Raw genomic sequence first — 17,507 nt, forward strand, 5'->3', positions numbered from 1 at the left:
TTGCGGGAAGCTATTTTTCTTTATGTCTCTCAAGCATCTTCCCTTCCTCAGTTTTTTACTATGTCCTCTTGTGTTCCTGGTGGTAATTTCTTCTTTTAGTAGTAACTCCTCGTGTGTGTGTGTGTGTGTGTGTGTGTGTGTGTGTGTGTGTGTGTGTGTGTGTGTGTAAAATCAAGGAGTGTCATCATGTAAGGGTCAAGGCGGAGAATCTCGTTCCACTCTATGTTTATTACGCGCGGCACAACACTTAGGTTGGTATTATAGACACTTTCGCTCCTAACATCAGCTATTTCTTAAGGTCAAAGAGGGGGTCAGTCAGGTTCTAATCAGTGTTTCTTCAGGTTCATGGTACAGAGGAAAGGTCAAACTACCACCAGGGTCATGAAACTACTCCTGGAAATGCCCACAACTCCTAGGAAAGCCTTGTCAAATAGGTGTTCTTGGGCAACGAAATGCCAGGTAATACGACCCATATATATATTACTGTCGCCATGGGAAGGTGACCCTGAAAGCCCGACGGAAATTTTTGTGGTTTACTGAGAAGAGAGAAGATTTTGCCGGAGAGTTCTGTGAAAGCGAGGGGAGTGTGAGGGTAAAATCTAAATGTTTGTGATCTGTAAGCTACGGGAGAAGGGGTTAGTAAGAAAATGTCGAGAGATGGTGGCTGAGTCCTACGGTGCTGTGGGGAAAAACAACTGCCGAGCTATTGTGTGTGGTATTATCAAGTGTTAGGCGCGGAGTCAAAGAAATCCATCTCACCTTTGTTAGATATGAGCATTTTACAGCCATAATACACCACGATTATACACAAGGTGAGGTAATAATGTTGATGTATTTATGTCACTGAGATACTATATGTGCAAGCGCCGTAAAGCAGGTATGGTTTACAAAAAAAATAATCAACTTGCTATAGATAGTATTAAAATCATGATTCTGCATTATCCAACAGTTAAAACACCTTCCATAAAGTTAATTTACCCTCCCTTTATCTGAATATATGCCAATAATTCAGTTTGAACAATAAATCTGATTACACACAGCGGGTACGGTAAATGAAGTTAAAACCCAATAATTTTAATATGTTGAGCACGGATCGGGGCAGAGGGGCAATGGGGGAGGTAAGGCGCTTAAGTTTGGTAGCGTGATGATCAATAGAAAAATACTGCCAAGGTTCTTCTGTATCAAGCCAGTGTGTATGAGGCGAACATAAAGGACAGTATTGATGTGTGTGATTCAAAGGCTTCCGGAGCATGAGAGAAGTGAAGTTGTAGCAGTCACCGCTGAAAGCCGTGCGCTCTTCCTCCCCGGTGACTTAGAAAATGGAGTGTGCAGCACAGACTTTATTTTGTTATGGTTGCTGTTTCTCGTCGCTGTCTCGTCTCCCTGTCTGTCGTGTCGCGTCTTCATTGTTAACTATTCTTGTTACTTGCTTATCTTCTACTGTCTGTCCTCGTCCTGCTATACACTCCTTCTACATATTGTTTACCACACACACCAACACTTAAATGTTTTTCACGCTACACAACATTCACACAAACGCATATACACACAAACACGTTTCCTATGTGTCTCGTTTGTGCCCATGACCTCTGTGTATTTTGCCTTTCTCTATCCGTAAACCAATTAGCGCTAAGAACACTCACTTAACACCAACAAAGTCACGGTCGGGAGAGAACGCTTGGGCCACGGTAATCAAGACATGGGCAAACGGTTCCGCACGTGGCCGTAGTGGGTGTGAGGCGAATGAAATGGGAAAATTTACATGTTTGTGGTTCTAAAGCAGCGAGGGAAATATGAAATGAGGTAGTGGTGGAGATGGCACTTAAGTTACAAGAATCAAAGAGTAAATAAGGAAAAGAAATCCTTGGAGGTCATATTCGTGCTTACGCTAGTATTACAAACTCTCCATTGCTTGGCCCTTCCTTAGAGTTCCAACAGTAAGAGTCAACCACATTCTGTTCCTTGCGAGCCTACTATGATCTACGTTTGAGGATATTCGTTCTCTCTGTTAGTTATAGCGTTGTGGAAATAGGCCAAGAAAAAGTAAATGAATGAATTAAATCCGTAAGCTGTTAAGATGATGACGCTGGTGTTTTAGCTAGCAATAACAGGCGTCATTTGGTAAGGGGGAGCTTGGACTACGGCGCGGCTCTTTGATACTAGGCAAATAAAATAAAAAAGGGGGGGGGGGGGGAAGACGTGAAGCAAAAGTAGAGGAGAAAGGTTTTAGATAAGTATGCCCGACAATACAAAGGGAAAACCAGTGTTCTACAGAGTCAATGAAGCGCTACAGAGGGCAGTACCGAGGCTGATGGTAGAGACTGATGACCTACTCACGCCCTCCCATGATGGTGAAAAGACAGCATTAGCCCAAAACGTGACGGGCTGTTGTGAAATGAGGTGATGTGATGATGGTAATAATATGGACAGAAGGGATGCTGGAGCGAGAAAAAGAGATAGGGAAAGAGAGAGAGATAGATAGAGAGAGAGAGAGAGAGAGAGAGAGAGAGAGAGAGAATACACATTTGTTTTCCTTCCCGTAAAGAATCACAGCAACTTTTCTTCTGTGTTCCACTTATAGAGCAATCCAGTGTGTGTGTGTGTGTGTGTGTGTGTGTGTGTGTGTGTGTGTGTGTGTTAGCGTTCATGTTAGTGTTAGAGTGTTTGTGTGTCAGTACTAATGTTAGTGTTAGTGTTAGTGTGTGTGTGTGTGTGTGTGTGTGTCCCTATACATAAACAGTAAAAAGCCCTCGGTACACTTTTTCTCACTTAATATTCTGCCTCTCACGCACGGTGCCACACTGTTGACTAATAAGGTGTTTCACTATGGATTGCCTGCGTGTTGAACCGTACTATAGCAAAGGGAATTCCGGAGTTCATTTGACTACCATATCCCGTTCCCTCGTGTCGACATTGATCCACTATTTCTTTCTCACTCGTACACTCTTTTTCTGGACCTTTTACGGTGGTCGTGTTAAGTATTTCGTTTGTATTTGTATTTCATTTTGTTCTTAACGCTACTTTTTCGTTTCTTGTAATTTTTCGTATTTCTTCACTGGTTATTTATGGCGTGTTTTTCTGTAAGTGTTTCTTTGCTACCATTTTTTTTTTATATATATATTTTTTTACAGCAAAGGAAACAGCAGAAGGGAAAAAAAAGAAAACAATAATAAAAAAAAGCCCGCAAATCGCTGCTCCTATAAAGAAAAGAGTAAAGAAAAGTGACCAAAAGAGAGGTCAATTTCGGTTTTCATGTCAAGGTAGTCTCGGGTTATTGTTCCCTAAGAGTTCATATCATCGCCTTCTCCTTCTTGTTTGGTACTTTCTCTCCTCTCTATTTTCGTTGCCTGCTTATCACTGTCTTCCTTGCTTGCTCGTATATTAGGGCTTTGGTTATTTTGGATTTTTTTTTTTCTTTTTTTGCTATGGCCTCAATTATTTCTTCGTATTTCTCTCTTTTTCATTTCCGTTTCTCTGTTTCCTCTCTTTTTCAATTTCCGTTTCTCTGTTTTCTCTCTTTTTCAATTTCCGTTTCTCTGTTTTCCCTCTTTTTTAATTTCCGTTTCTCTGTTTTCTCTCTTTTTTAATTTCCGTTTCTCTATTTTCTCTCTTTTTCATTTTCCGTTTCTCTATTTTCTCTTTTTTTCAATTTCCGTTTCTCTATTTTCTCTCTTTTTCAATTTCCCTTTCTCTATTTTCTCTCTTTTTTCAATTTCCGTTTCTCTATTTTCTCTCTTTTCTTAATTTCCGTTTCTCTGTTTTCTCTCTTTTTTTAATTTCCGTTTCTCTATTTTCTCTCTCTTTTTCAATTTCCGTTTCTCTATTTTCTCTCTTTTTTTAATTTCCGTTTCTCTGTTTTCTCTCTTTTTCAGTTTCCGTTTCTCTGTTTTCTCTCTTTTTCAATTTCCGTTTCTCTATTTTCTCTCTTTTCAATTTCCGTTTCTCTATTTTCTCTCTTTTTAATTTTCGTTTCTCTTCTCTTTTTTCATTTCCGTTTCTCTATTTTCTCTCTTTTTTTAATTTCCGTTTCTCTGTTTTCTCTCTTTTTTCATTTCCGTTTCTCTATTTTTTCTCTTTTTCAATTTCCGTTTCTCTATTTTCTCTCTTTTTTAATTTCCGTTTCTCTGTTTTCTCCCTTTTTTAATTTCCGTTTCTCTATTTTCTCTCTTTTTTCAATTTCCGTTTCTCTATTTTCTCTCTTTTTCACTTTCCGTTTCTCTATTTTCTCTTTTTTTAATTTTCGTTTCTCTTTTCTTTTTTCAATTTCCGTTTCTCTATTTTCTCTCTTTTTAATTTTCGTTTCTCTTCTCTTTTTTCAATTTCCGTTTCTCTATTTTCTCTCTTTTTCAATTTCCTTTTCTCATCATCTTTGTTTGCTCATATGTTATTCTTTTGCATTTGTCGATTGTTTTGTTCCAATATTTATGTTCTTTTATAACGGGGTATACGCCTTTTCCTCTCTTTTTCCCCGTATTCAATTTCCATCTCTCATCTCTTTTCCTTGCTCACATAGTTTTATTGCAATTTCCTCTCGTTTCGTTCGTAGATTTATGGTCTTCTTAAATTACAAAGCTGCTTATTCTTCTCTTCTCCCTCGCTGCTCCCTCACTTCCGCCTTCTCCTCCTCCTCCTCCTCGCCCCGGCACGCGCGCGGCCCATGACACTTTTTCCGGTCAGTGGTCAGTTCGCGGCTCACGTTCAAAGCTTGTTCATTTTTCAGGCCGCTCATGTGCAAATTTCGACACCCCGGGGTTGGTCACCTTCGCTCGCCGCCCGTCCATTTTTTAGGTCAACTTTTCCTTTGCATTTTTCATCCCTGACTGTTATAAAAAAAGTAAGTTTGACTGGGAGTATTTAATATAAGTGAAATAAAAAGTTAAACGTTTTTTCTCTTTGATTGGTTGAGTACAAGCGAGGATATTAAGGGAAACTTTTCATTCCTGACTCTGAAAATATAACTATTGAATAGGAAGCAAAACTGACGTCGAAGAGAGGAGTATAAACGTTAAGGTGCGCGGTTCCCCTTCTCTCTTTGGCGGCTTGGGTTTGATGGATTATGGTAAAAGATTACTCAACTTTCAACCTCGCTTTAGATTCCCCTATGCATGCACACGAATACACAAGGAAATGAGAAGACTACAAGGGTGTGTGTTTGAGTGTGACTGTGTGTGTGTGTGTGTGTGTGTGTGTGTGTGTGTGTGTGTGTGTGTGTGTTTTAGTTTCCGTACCCTTTGTTACACTAAATTTACACACACACACACACACACACACGGTCTTACATAGTTATATACAGATGGTGGCCGATAAGCTGAACGAAGTGCGTACAGCTGCCGCTCCAGAAAAGACGAAAGAAAAACAGCCGATCACAATCTCTACGAGGGACGGGAAAAACAGCAGAAGTAGAACAAATATACATTAACAAACGACACAGAGCTTAAGTTTAAAAGTAAAACGAGAAGTGGCAAACTACTACACTCTGATCTTAGCCAAAGTGCCGAGAAGGGGTCGGAAAGTATAACGCTGCATAGTCTGTCAAGTATTTTTTTTTTACAGCAAAGGAGACAGCACAAGGGCACAAAAAAGGAAACAATGATAAAAAAAAGCCCGCTACTTGCTGCTCCTGTAAAGAATCCGAAGAGGTGGCCGAAAGGGGTGTCAATTACTTGATATGGATTAAAGTCATGCATGGGTGTGGCTGAAAGGAAAGGTTCAGATGACGAGATGATGAAACGCTACGCCAAGGCCAGGAGTCAGCGCGAAGCCTTCCTGAGAGAACGATTGGTGTGTCAGCGTCGTAATCAATAAACTTCAAAGCTCTTCAGGAGTGCTTGGGATCAGAAGGACAAAACCAAGGGATTGACATCAGGCGAGAGGGAGCGCGTCGGCACTAACACCCTGGAACAGCAGTTTAGCAGAGAGCTTGTCGCCTTTACTTGATTTGTGTCCCCCGCGGTGTTAATAGTGTGGGATTAAGAGGAAACATGACTGACGGATGAGCGCTAAGGAAGGGGGAGCACGGCGCTTAGTGGAGGCCTCGTCTCTTTGTGTTGTCCCGCCGGTGCATTACGTCTGTGGTTCCCAGGCAGCACACGCGGTCATCAGAGCAATGGTTCGGCAATTAAGTCCAGAAGCAACAGGATTCATGACGCCGGGTGTGCAACGAGCCGTGTGTGTGGGCGCGGCGCCGATCGCCCACACGCCCACGTTCGAGTAGGAGGAGGGTCAGCTGAGGGAGGACAGCGGCCCCGCCCCCGCCCCACCCTCCTTCCGCCCCGCCTCGCCTGCCCTCCTGCCTCAGTTGGCGGCCGAGGACGGTCGTGTACACGTCGCCGCCACTTGCTCCGGACCCGCGCGCCACACATTGAGGCGCCACGCCACCCCCACGCCATCACGACACACTGGTGTGCACGGTGCCCAACGCGACCACTCACAAGAGGTAAAAACAAACACCCGAAACTATTCCTGGAAAGTTTAGGGCCGCGACACGCGAGACTTGACCAAAAGTTTGACAGCTGCCGCGTCGCGATGATGGGAATGGAGTGAGGGAGCGACGAGGCGCCCGCCGCCCCAGGACGCCCCAGCTGGCTGTCCCTCCGCTCCCCTCGTGCCCAGGACGAACGCCTCAGCCCGCGAGGCTGCTGATGCTCGGGACGATGATGGGTTGGCGAGGCTGAGGCTGAGGCCGAGTGTCGCGCCTCACTGTGCTTCGTCTGAACTCAGTCGCTCGTCAGCCCCGCGAGGGTGAGGCTGCGTCGCTCAGAGGGACACGGTAGCGCTGAGGAGTGGGTCAGGATTTTCTCGGTCATTAAAACAAAACTTGTGTAATATTTCTGTAAAAAGTTAAATTTACGAGACTCCCTCTTGACCTGCTAAACTTTTGGATCCGTCTGTCATGAAGTGAAGACGAGGCGCTCTGCTTGAGTCCGGGGAGCGATGAGGCCCAGCTTGACACAGGGATAAATGATGCACACCGCACACACTCTCCGCCTCATGACGGCGGCCGCGACGCTCCGCGCGCACCACACAGACTCTCGGGCGTGAGCGGAAAAGACACTGACTGACTGACTGACCCGATCGCCGAAAGGAACATGGAGTAACGCATCGCGGGTTGAGGGCAAAAACAACCAAAGAGGCGACCGTACTGTTGAGCGTGTGGCGTGACCCAGTGACTTCCTTCCTCAGTCCTTCTCTTCCTACCGTGGAGAGCCATCATGGAGCTCATGGCGGGGCCCATCATGGACATTGAGGGCTCGGGGAACATCACGGCGGCACCCGAATGGTGGAACGTCACGAACGTGGACGTGGACGTGTCGGTGAACTGTTCACGGACCTTTTGCCCCGTGACGAACGTGACGAATAGCACGTGCGTGGAGTGTCCGTTGCTGGACGAAGAGGGCAACAAGTACAACCTGCCGTGGTGGAACGAGCTCATCTGGTACGTGGTGTTCATGGGCATGGTGATCGTGGCCACGGGCGGCAACACCATCGTCATCTGGATAGTGCTGGCGGACAGACGCATGCGCACCGTCACCAACATCTTCCTCGTCAACCTCTCGGTGGCCGACGCCATGGTCTCCACCCTCAACGTGATCTTCAACTTCACCTACATGCTCAACCTCAATTGGCGATTCGGCTTCGTGTACTGCAAGATCAGCCAGTTCGTGTCCATCCTGTCCATCTGCGCCTCCGTCTTCACCCTCATGGCCATCTCCTTCGACAGGTAGGTAACACACGCGTCTCGCTGCCTCTCTCCTTCAGGCTCTTCATCTCTGCCCTCCGTCTTTCCTTCCACTCACCAGCGGCACTCACCGGGCAGGATGAATAGGAGCAAAGAGGCGAAAGTTACGAGCTATCTTCAGTATATGCGTATACGTGCGTTCATACATTTACATATACTAATACATACATACATACATACATATATACACACAGACGAGCATATATAGGTACGTACATCAATATATACATACATATGCGTCAATACATGCATAAAACAGATAAAAAAGTAAAGGTACACAGACGGGTAAGCAAAAGGGCATAAAAAAGAGATAAAAATTGTAACGTTCCGGAAAACATCTCGAACGTAAAACAATAAAAAAAAGGAAAAATGGGAACCAGGAAGTCATGGATTCTCCGCCAACACAAACGTACTCTCATGAATAATACAGACGTGTACATATATCTATCTATGTGTGTGTGTGTGTGTGTGTGTGTGTGTGTGTGTGTGTGTGTGTGTGTGAAGAAGAGATAAAGAGACGGAAAAGGTGAAAAGGTGGAAGACAGGAGGGAAAGAGAAGAAGGATCAGGAAAGCAGAAATATAAAAAAAGGAAGGAAAGAAAGGAAAGGAAAAAAAGAGAGAAAGAAAAAAGAGAATGAGAAAATACTAAATTACTAAATTATAAGTAAAGTTCCTTGCACAAATAAACGGTTTGGTAGTGAGGCGCAAGTGTGGGACCAAACCCGAAACAAGACAGGAACAAGACAAGACTGAGCAGAGAGGGAGAGAGAGAGAGAGAGAGAGGGAGACTCGGCGAACGTAACACAGATAACCTAAACGAGTAGACGAGAAAATAGAATAACCGCTTCCTCGCAAATATTCAGCGATAAAAAAACGACGAAAACAGCGACTTTTATATCGATGTTAAAAAATGTAAATTGCGCCGGTAAAGGAGTGCAGCTGACACCATAAAAAAATTCTCTGCAAAAATGTTCCTCAACTAAAAAAATGTATTACGATAGACAATGGTGAGAGAGAGAGAGAGAGAGAGAGAGAGAGAGAGAGAGAGAGAGAGAGAGAGAAACCTATTTTTTGAGCACCAGCCGAGCATTTCAAGCCTGAGCGAGAGTCAATTCGTCGCCGTGGCTTCGCCTAAAAATTTGAATAATGTTCTTTTAGGAAATTTGCATCCCTGATTTTTTTCTCAACACAGCCAGGCGTCCCCATAATGGAAGTCTTCACTCTTACGGCAACTACTTCTTTTTACTGCTGGAAGTGAATCATTCTAACACTGAACGTTCCTCTGCAACTTCATCCGCCGCGCAGGGAACATATAAGTGGATCAGGGGCACTTCAAACAAACAAACAAAACAAAAAATAAGCATGATGTGAAGCCGCTATTTAGTATGTGATGAGAAGAGACGAGCGGCAGAAACTTAGGAATCAATTATTGCTATGAAAGGAAAAGAAAGAATGTTCAACTGCTCAACTCATCCATTAACTCATCTAATACTAACCTACATACGGAAAAAAAATGGATGGACAGATATAGATGTAAAAGAAGAGTAGGTATAAAGATTTAAACGTACCAGTCAGTCATACCTATAGGCTCAGATCGCTTTCTGTATCTACACCTCCCCCAGTACAGGAAAAAGAGGAAAAGAAAGAGCAGAAATGGATGGATAGAAAGGAATAAAGTGATAAGTACGTCTGTCAATTCACTCATCTATCTAGCTACCCAGTTTTTCATCCCCTGTTTGAAGTGTGGTGAGACAAAGAGGGAAACGAAAATTGATGAGTTATGGTTGGACAGGAAGGGATGGTGGCGTTAGGGTAGAAAACGTCTCAATCAACTCAATCATCTATCCATCTACTTATCCTTTCATCCCCTTTTAAAGTGTACTGAGACAAAGAGGGAAACGAAAATTGATGAGTTATGGTTGGACAGGAAGGGATGGTGGCGTTAGGGTAGAAAAGGTCTCAATCAACTCACTCATCTATCCATCTACTCATCCTTTCATCCCCTTTTAAAGTGTACTGAGACAAAGAGGGAAACGAAAATTGATGAGTTATGGTTGGACACGAAGGGATGGTGGCTTTAGGGTAGAAAAGGTCTCGATCAACTCAGTCATCCATCCATCTACTCATCCTTTCATCCCCTTTTAAAGTGTACTGAGACAAAGAGGGAAAGGAAAATTGATGAGTTATGGTTGGACACGAAGGGATGGTGGCGTTAGGGTAGAAAACGTCTCGATCAACTCAGTCATCCATTCATCTACTCATCCTTTCATCCCGTTTAAAGTGTGGTGAGACAAAGAGGAAGGAAACAGATTTTGATGAGTTATGGTTAAAAACGAAGAGATGTAGAGTAGAAAAGAGAGAAGGAGTAGAAAAAACACGCCTCAGTCAACGCACTCGTCTATCTACCTATCAATCCTTTCTTCCAGTGTTTAAGATGTTCTGAGACAAAGAGGAAGAAAGCAAAGACGAAGTGATGGCGATTAGCTTTAAATATCTCATTCCGCTCACTCGTCTATCCCTCCATATGGCAAGAGGAGAGAGAAGCATAAATGAATCAGTTATGGGAGAAAACAAGGATATGGTGTTAAGGTTTTAGGAATTCAGACAACTCACCCATCTATCCATCTATCTACTCCGTCATCTAGTGTTTAATATCTACCGGGGAATCAAGAGGAACAGATATAGAAAATGGAGAGGAAGGGACGTTACTACTAAAATTTATATACTCCCCCATTCAACTTATCTCTCTATCCAGCTATCTAGTCTTCAATCTCGTGTTTACTGGCCACTCAAGGGCCCACAAAAAGGTTACAAAAATCCCTGCTCACCAAAAAAAGGGGAAGAGAGAAAAGAATAAGCAGATAAAGGAAGTTTTAACGATGGAGGGGTATAAATGCGACTCCTTGAAGCTTACCAACCCATTCATCCAACCGTCATTCCGCCTGTGTTTATCCCCCATTGAGTCACGCGTTGAACACCTGAGCGAGGGATCCTGATAGGCACCTTGGTCACTGACATGGGTACAGCTAAATGAGGCTTTCTTTTATAGTTGTGGTGATGCGTTTTTCTTTTTTTTTCCAGCTATTTTTGTTTTGTTTTTTTTGCGTTGGTTTTCTTGTTTACATGGTCTGTGGATTATATATTTTTTCTTTCGTTGTGATAAATGAAGGATAAGAGATGATATGGTACGCTGGTCAATCTATCTATCTATTTCTCTATTTATTTATTTCAAAAAGAAAAAAAAAAGTGAAGAAATGGGGTAAATCAGCGCATAAAGCTAATGATACGGAGTTGATCGTTGAGGCAAAGCGCGTGTAACTTCCCTTAAGGTTCTTATGATGACACACACACACACACACACACACACACACACACACACACACACACACACACAATTTTGGCTGAAGGATTCAATCAAAAGGAGACAAGAGAATTCCTCAGGGTTCTAGTAATCTCTCTCTCTCTCTCTCTCTCTCTCTCTCTCTCTCTCTCTCTCTCTCTCTCTCTCTCTCTCTCTCTCTCTCTCTCTCTCTCTCTCTCTCTCTCTCTCTCTCTCTCTCACCCTTTCATTTTCTTAACAGCGTACCTCTTATCCCTTACAATATATATTTAACCCTCTTCTCTAAACAACTTTTCTTCTTTTCCTTCACAGTTTTTAATGATTTCTTTCTCTTTCCCTCACTTCTTCCTGTTTACTCTATTGTCTCTTTACACCCCTCTCGCATTTTCCTTCGTTTTCTTTTCTTTTCTTGTCGTTTTCCTTTTTTCCTTCCTCCTTTTATCTTATTGGCTTTCACCTTCCTCGAATCTTTTATTATTTCCCGGATATCAATTTACGTGGTTTGCTCCAAGTTCCCTGCCTGTCACTTCTACTCCTAGTCTGTTTGTCTGACCGTCTGCCTCGTCTGTCTGTCTGTATCTCCGTCTGTCAGCTTGTATGTCTGTTGGTTTCTCATTCTCCGTCAGCCCGTTCATTTTTCACTCAGTCAGGCAGTCTGTTAATTAGTCAGTCCGTCTATCTGTCTGTTTGTCACTAACTCTTTCTGTCTGTTACCCGATTGCCATTTTTCTCTCTCTGCATACCTGCTTATCACTTTCTCCGTGTCTGTCTGTCTGTTTGTAACTTTTGTGTGTGTGTATGTGTGTGTGTGTGTGTGTGTGTGCGTGTGTGTGTGTGTGTGTGTACTCTCTCTCTCTCTCTCTCTCTCTCTCTCTCTCTCTCTCTCTCTCTCTCTCTCTCTCTCTCTCTCTCTCTCTCTCTCTCTCTCTCTCTCTCTCTCTCTCTCTCTCCCTTCTCAGAAAGGAGGGAGTCATTTCTATGTTGATTTAAGAAGACACTTGAGGCGGTAAAGACGAGTAGTGTGTGTGTGTGTGTGTGTGTGTGTGTGTGTGTGTGTGTGTGTGTGTGTGTGTGTGTGTGTGTTATCTTCTCACACACACACACACACACACGTCAGCCATTCACTCCATATTGATCCCCTTACTAACGCTCTTTATTTCTTTTCTTCTTAATTTCTTCCTTCCTTCCTTCCTTTCCTCATTTATTCCCTCACTCGTTCGTATGGTTTCCTTCTTTTATATTCCTGTCTTTATTTTCCTCTCCTTCTTTTCCTCTTTCCCCTTTCTTTCCATGTTTTTCCCTTTATTCCCTTTCTCACATGTTTTCCCTTTTTTTCATACCTGTCTTTGTGTTTTCTTTTTTTCTTCCTTTCTCTTTTCCCCTTTTTTCCTGTTTCTTTGTTTCTATATTTCCTTCCTCGTTTATCTATCCATTTGTTTTATCTTCCTATCGTAAGTGTATTCTTTTTTGCACTTTTTCACTTTCTCTTTTCATTCTTCTTTCCTTCCTCTTTTTTCCCTGTTGCGGATTTTGCTTTCTTTCTTTCTCCTTTGTTATTTTTCCATTTCATTCATTTTCTCTGATTTCCCGTTCCTGATTCTCTTCCTTCCTTGCTTCTTTTTCTTTTAATTCCTTACGATCTTTTTTCCTACTTCAATTCTGTTCTCATTTACTTGATTTCGAATACTTTTTTTCTATATTTTTCATTTTCCTGACTTTGCTTCCTTCCGTTTACTTTCAATTCCTTCCTGACCTTTACTTGAACTTTTACTTTAAGTTTTACCGTTACTTTTACTGCCTCAATTTTCACTCTGCTCCTGACTTGTATTTTATTTCTTTTCGTTTCATTCCTATTGATTTTCATTCTCATCTTTTCAAACTTCATTCTTGACTTTGTTTGATTCCTATTGCTCTTCATTTTCATTCTTGATTTATTCACTCGGTACTCTCATTCACTCCCTCTCTCACATGCATCCACTAACTCACTCACACACTCACTCGCACACACTCACTCAATCACTCATTCAATCTCTCATACTCTCCCTCTCTCCCTCCCTTCCTCACTCACACTCACTCACTAACTCACTCATTAACTAAGTCACTCACAGGTTCATCCACTTACCAACTCATCACCTTAACTCTCACACTCTCCCTCCCTCCCTCACTCACTCATTCACTCACTCATCAATTAAGTCACTCACAGGTTCATCGACTTAACAACTCATCACCTCAACATTTTCTTTTTAATGCTACCCTTTGCACATTTCTTCCACCTGTATTCTTCAACTCGTATATTCTTCTATTCTTCTAATTTTACGTTAATTTTCATCCTTCAACAAGTAATATTATATTCATACGTTAACTGAATTACTAATCCTTATTACATTTCCCTTGTTCTCGAAGTTATTTCATTACCCTCAGATTTGTCTAAGTCATTTCACTCATCTTCCGTTCATTAATAACATCCCGCATTTTCAAGCAACGCGTCATCTGTATTTATGAGAGCGAGTAATTACACATCTCCATCATCTTTCCCTCGTTCGTAGGTCATTAAGTTGCATTCTTCCACAACTAATTCATTTAAGTCGTTCATATTTCACTTCTTTGTTCAGGGCGAGGGTTGGATAGTTATGACGGTTGTGTGCGGAGAGGAGGAGGAAATTTGACAGCACACAAAATAGATAGATTGCACGCATGAGTAGTAAGCAGCACATGTGGAGAGTAGATAAAGAGTACATATGGAAAGAATGATAGCACATGTTGAAAGTAGATACCACATATGTATATTAAGCAGTACATGTAGATAAATAGTACATGTGGAAAAGTGGATAGATAACATGTGGAGAGTAGAAAACACATATGGAAAGTAAAACACAAGTGGAAAGTAGATAACACACGTGGAAAGTAGAAAACACATGTGAAAAGCAGAAAACACATGTGGAAAGTAGAAAACACATGTGAAAAGCAGAAAACACATGTGGAAAGTAGAAAACACATGTGAAAAGCAGAAAACACATGTGGAAAGTAGATAACACATTTGAAAAGTTGATAACACATGTGGAAAGTAGAAAACACATGTGAAAAGCAGAAAACACATGTGAAAAGCAGAAAACACATGTGGAAAGTAGAACACACATGTGAAAAGCAGAAAACACATGTGGAAAGTAGAAAACACACGTGAAAAGTAGAAAACACACGTGAAAAACAGAAAACACATGTGGAAAGTAGAAACACATGTGGCAAGTAGAAAACACATGTGGCAAGTAGAAAACACATGTGGAAAGTAGAAAACACATGTGGAAAGTAGAAAACACATGTGGCAAGTAGAAAACACATGTGGAAAGTAGAAAACACACGTGAAAAGTAGAAAACACACGTGAAAAACAAAAAACACATGTGGAAAGTAGAAACACATGTGGCAAGTAGAAAACACATGTGGCAAGTAGAAAACACATGTGGAAAGTAGAAAACACATGTGGAAAGTAGAAAACACATGTGGCAAGTAGAAAACACATGTGGCAAGTAGAAAACACATGTGGAAAGTAGAAAACACATGTGGAAAGTAGAAAACACATGTGGAAAGTAGAAAACACATGTGGCAAGTAGAAAACACATGTGGAAAGTAGAAAACACATGTGGAAAGTAGAAAACACAAGTGGAAAGTAGATAACACATGTGGAAAGTAGAAAACACATGTGGAAAGTAGATAACACATGTGGAAAGTAGAAAACACATGTGGAAAGTAGAAAACACATTTGAAAAGTAGAAGACACATGTGAAAAGTAGAAAACACACGTGGAAAGTAGAAAACACATGTGGAAAGTAGAAAACACATGTGGACAGTAGATACCAGATGCACATAGATAAATACCAGGCGTGCAATTATACAGCAAGGGGAAGTCTAATAAATAATTAATGCCAGACAGAGTGAACGCTTAGGGAAGAGCAAGACTCGATTATATACTTTTAATTTTCTTGGTCATATATTCCCTCCTTCTCCATCATTACCTAATTCACCTTGGCGCCCCTTTACTCACTTATTCATGGCCCTCATTCTTTACTTAGGGAATTACTCTCAAGGCAAATTTACTCACTCCATCCTTCTTCTTCTTCTTCTTCTTCTTCTTCTTTTCTCTCTCTTCAGTTGTGTATTTCATTTGCTAGATATTTCTCTTCATATTTTTTTTTTCTCTTGGTTATTTCTTCAGTTTCTCACCATATATCTTCGTTCACTTATTCCCCTTTCTCTCTCTCTCTCTCTCTCTCTCTCTCTCTCTCTCTCTCTCTCTCTCTCTCTCTCTCTCTCTGATTAATTTATTCCATTCTTTACATTTACTGATTCATTCCTTCTTATATTATTTGCTCAACTATGCACTTCATCCATTTCTCATTCATTCCCTTCCCTCCTCTCCCTCTCTCCTGCCTTCCTTTACATTCTCGGTCCCTCTCTGTTCCCTTTTGTATTTCCTTCATATTATTTACCTACTGATTCTTCTTCCCATGTATTTGCTCTGTTATGCATTACACTCTTTGGTTACGGATTGCATTCCCTGTTCTCTCCCTTTTGGTTTTATTTCTCTCCTTTTATGTTAATTTCTTCCTTCCGTTCGTTTTCACCTGTCTTTTTGCACCGTCTGTCCTTTCCTTTCGTTTCCCTCTTTCAACCTTCTTACTCATTTTACTTGGCTCTCTTCCATTCCTTCTCCTTCCTGTTCTATTCGCCGGTACGTTGCTAGCTCAGTCCTTCCTCTTCTCCCTCTTTCTCTCTCTCTCTCTTTCTTTCTTCCTGATTTCTTACCATTGCTTCATCCTTTCAGCTTTTCCCGGTTTTCGTTCACTCACACCTTCTATCTCTTTCACTCTTTCACTCTTGTTTTCTCGGCTCACTAAAACAAGCGTGAGGAATTCCGTGTAATCCGAATGTGCAAATAAACTCACTTTCTCGTCTCCTTTCCTTTTATCTTTTTCTGTCTATTCTTTTCAATCTCTTTATATCAGTTTCTCTCTCTCTCTCTCTCTCTCTCTCTCTCTCTCTCTCTCTCTCTCTCTCTCTCTCTCTCTCTCTCTCTCTCTCTCTCTCTCTCTCTCTCACGCTACATATATTTAAATTCTTTTGTATTAAGTGTGTATTGTACGTGAACAGCCGTTGACAAAATCCACAATCATCCCTAACAATTATTTTCATTAATGACGGACAATTTAGTTCCCCATTCCGCGTCATCCATGCATTCGCTTTTCACAATATTTGCAGAGTGAGGAAAAGAGCAAAAATATATTCATTACCAGATAAAAAAAAAAAAAAATCATTAGTGGGTTATATGGATCTTGTTTAGCTGTGCACAACATATTTTTTGAGTTTTCCCAGTTTAATTTCATCTATTTTTTTAAGTTATATAATATTTCTTCCCATTTTTTTTTCCATTTTTATCTAATCTATGAACTTCTTACAATTCAATTACTTTGTTTTTTCAGTTTTCTAATGTATTTATTCACTATGACGTATGTTTCCATGAATTCTAGTAGTTTTTTTTTCATTTTTATATTCATACTAACGTGTTATTTTCACGCAGTTAACCTGATTTCTTTTATCAGTTAATTCGCTATATAATATTTTCTCAGAATGTTTCAAATTTTCAGAAACTGTTTGCAGTGTCTTGTTTTCAGTTTCCTTTAATCATTTCGCCCACACGTCAATTCGCCCACAAGACTTTTCGCCCACATGTAAGAGTCAATTCGCCCACAAGACTTTTCGCCCACATGTAAGAGTCAATTCGCCCACAAGACTTTTCGCCCACACGTAAGAGTCAATTCGCCCACAAGACTTTTCGCCCACATGTAAGAGTCAATTCGCCCACAAGACTTTTCGCCCACACGTAAGAGTCAGTTCGCCCACAAGACTTTTCGCCCACATGTAAGAGTCAGTTCGCCCACAAGACTTTTCGCCCACATGTAAGAGTCAGTTCGCCCACAAGACTTTTCGCCCACACGTAAGAGTCAGTTCGCCCACAAGACTTTTCGCCCACATGTAAGAGTCAGTTCGCCCACAAGACTTTTCGCCCACATGTAAGAGTCAGTTCGCCCACAAGACTTTTCGCCCACACGTAAGAGTCAGTTCACCCACAAGACTTTTCGCCCACACGTAAGAGTCAATTCGCCCAAACGTTCCATGTCACGTCCATTGTTGAAGTAGTCATATACCATGTAATTGCTGTGTAGTTCGAGAGGCCACCATCACGGCGGTGCAGCAGCAGAAGGCTTGTTGGAGCTTTTATCGAGTGGTAAATAGAGAATCAAAAAAGAAAAGCTATATGTAAGATTATTAAATCCATGTGCCGAATATAAATATAGAATTAAAACCTTTAAAACCTACTTAAATAACCTTTAAAATACATGCAAGATTCAGCTGCACACCGGGGCATTGAGATGAG

The 17,507-nt window shown here is 41.5% G+C and overlaps 1 protein-coding gene across 1 annotated transcript; it reads left to right on the plus strand.

The window, feature by feature from the left end:
- The first annotated feature begins 5,454 nt into the window (after nucleotides 1-5,454).
- LOC126986518 (tachykinin-like peptides receptor 99D) lies at nucleotides 5,455-7,932 on the plus strand. The gene has a single exon (XM_050842789.1). The coding sequence runs from the start codon at nucleotides 7,212-7,214 to the stop codon at nucleotides 7,722-7,724; it is 513 nt and encodes a 170-aa protein (XP_050698746.1). The 5' UTR covers nucleotides 5,455-7,211; the 3' UTR covers nucleotides 7,725-7,932.
- Nucleotides 7,933-17,507: the final 9,575 nt, after the last annotated feature.

The sequence above is a fragment of the Eriocheir sinensis genome, chromosome 62 (genome assembly GCF_024679095.1).
Source record: "Eriocheir sinensis breed Jianghai 21 chromosome 62, ASM2467909v1, whole genome shotgun sequence".
In the NCBI taxonomy this organism is placed as follows: domain Eukaryota; kingdom Metazoa; phylum Arthropoda; class Malacostraca; order Decapoda; family Varunidae; genus Eriocheir; species Eriocheir sinensis.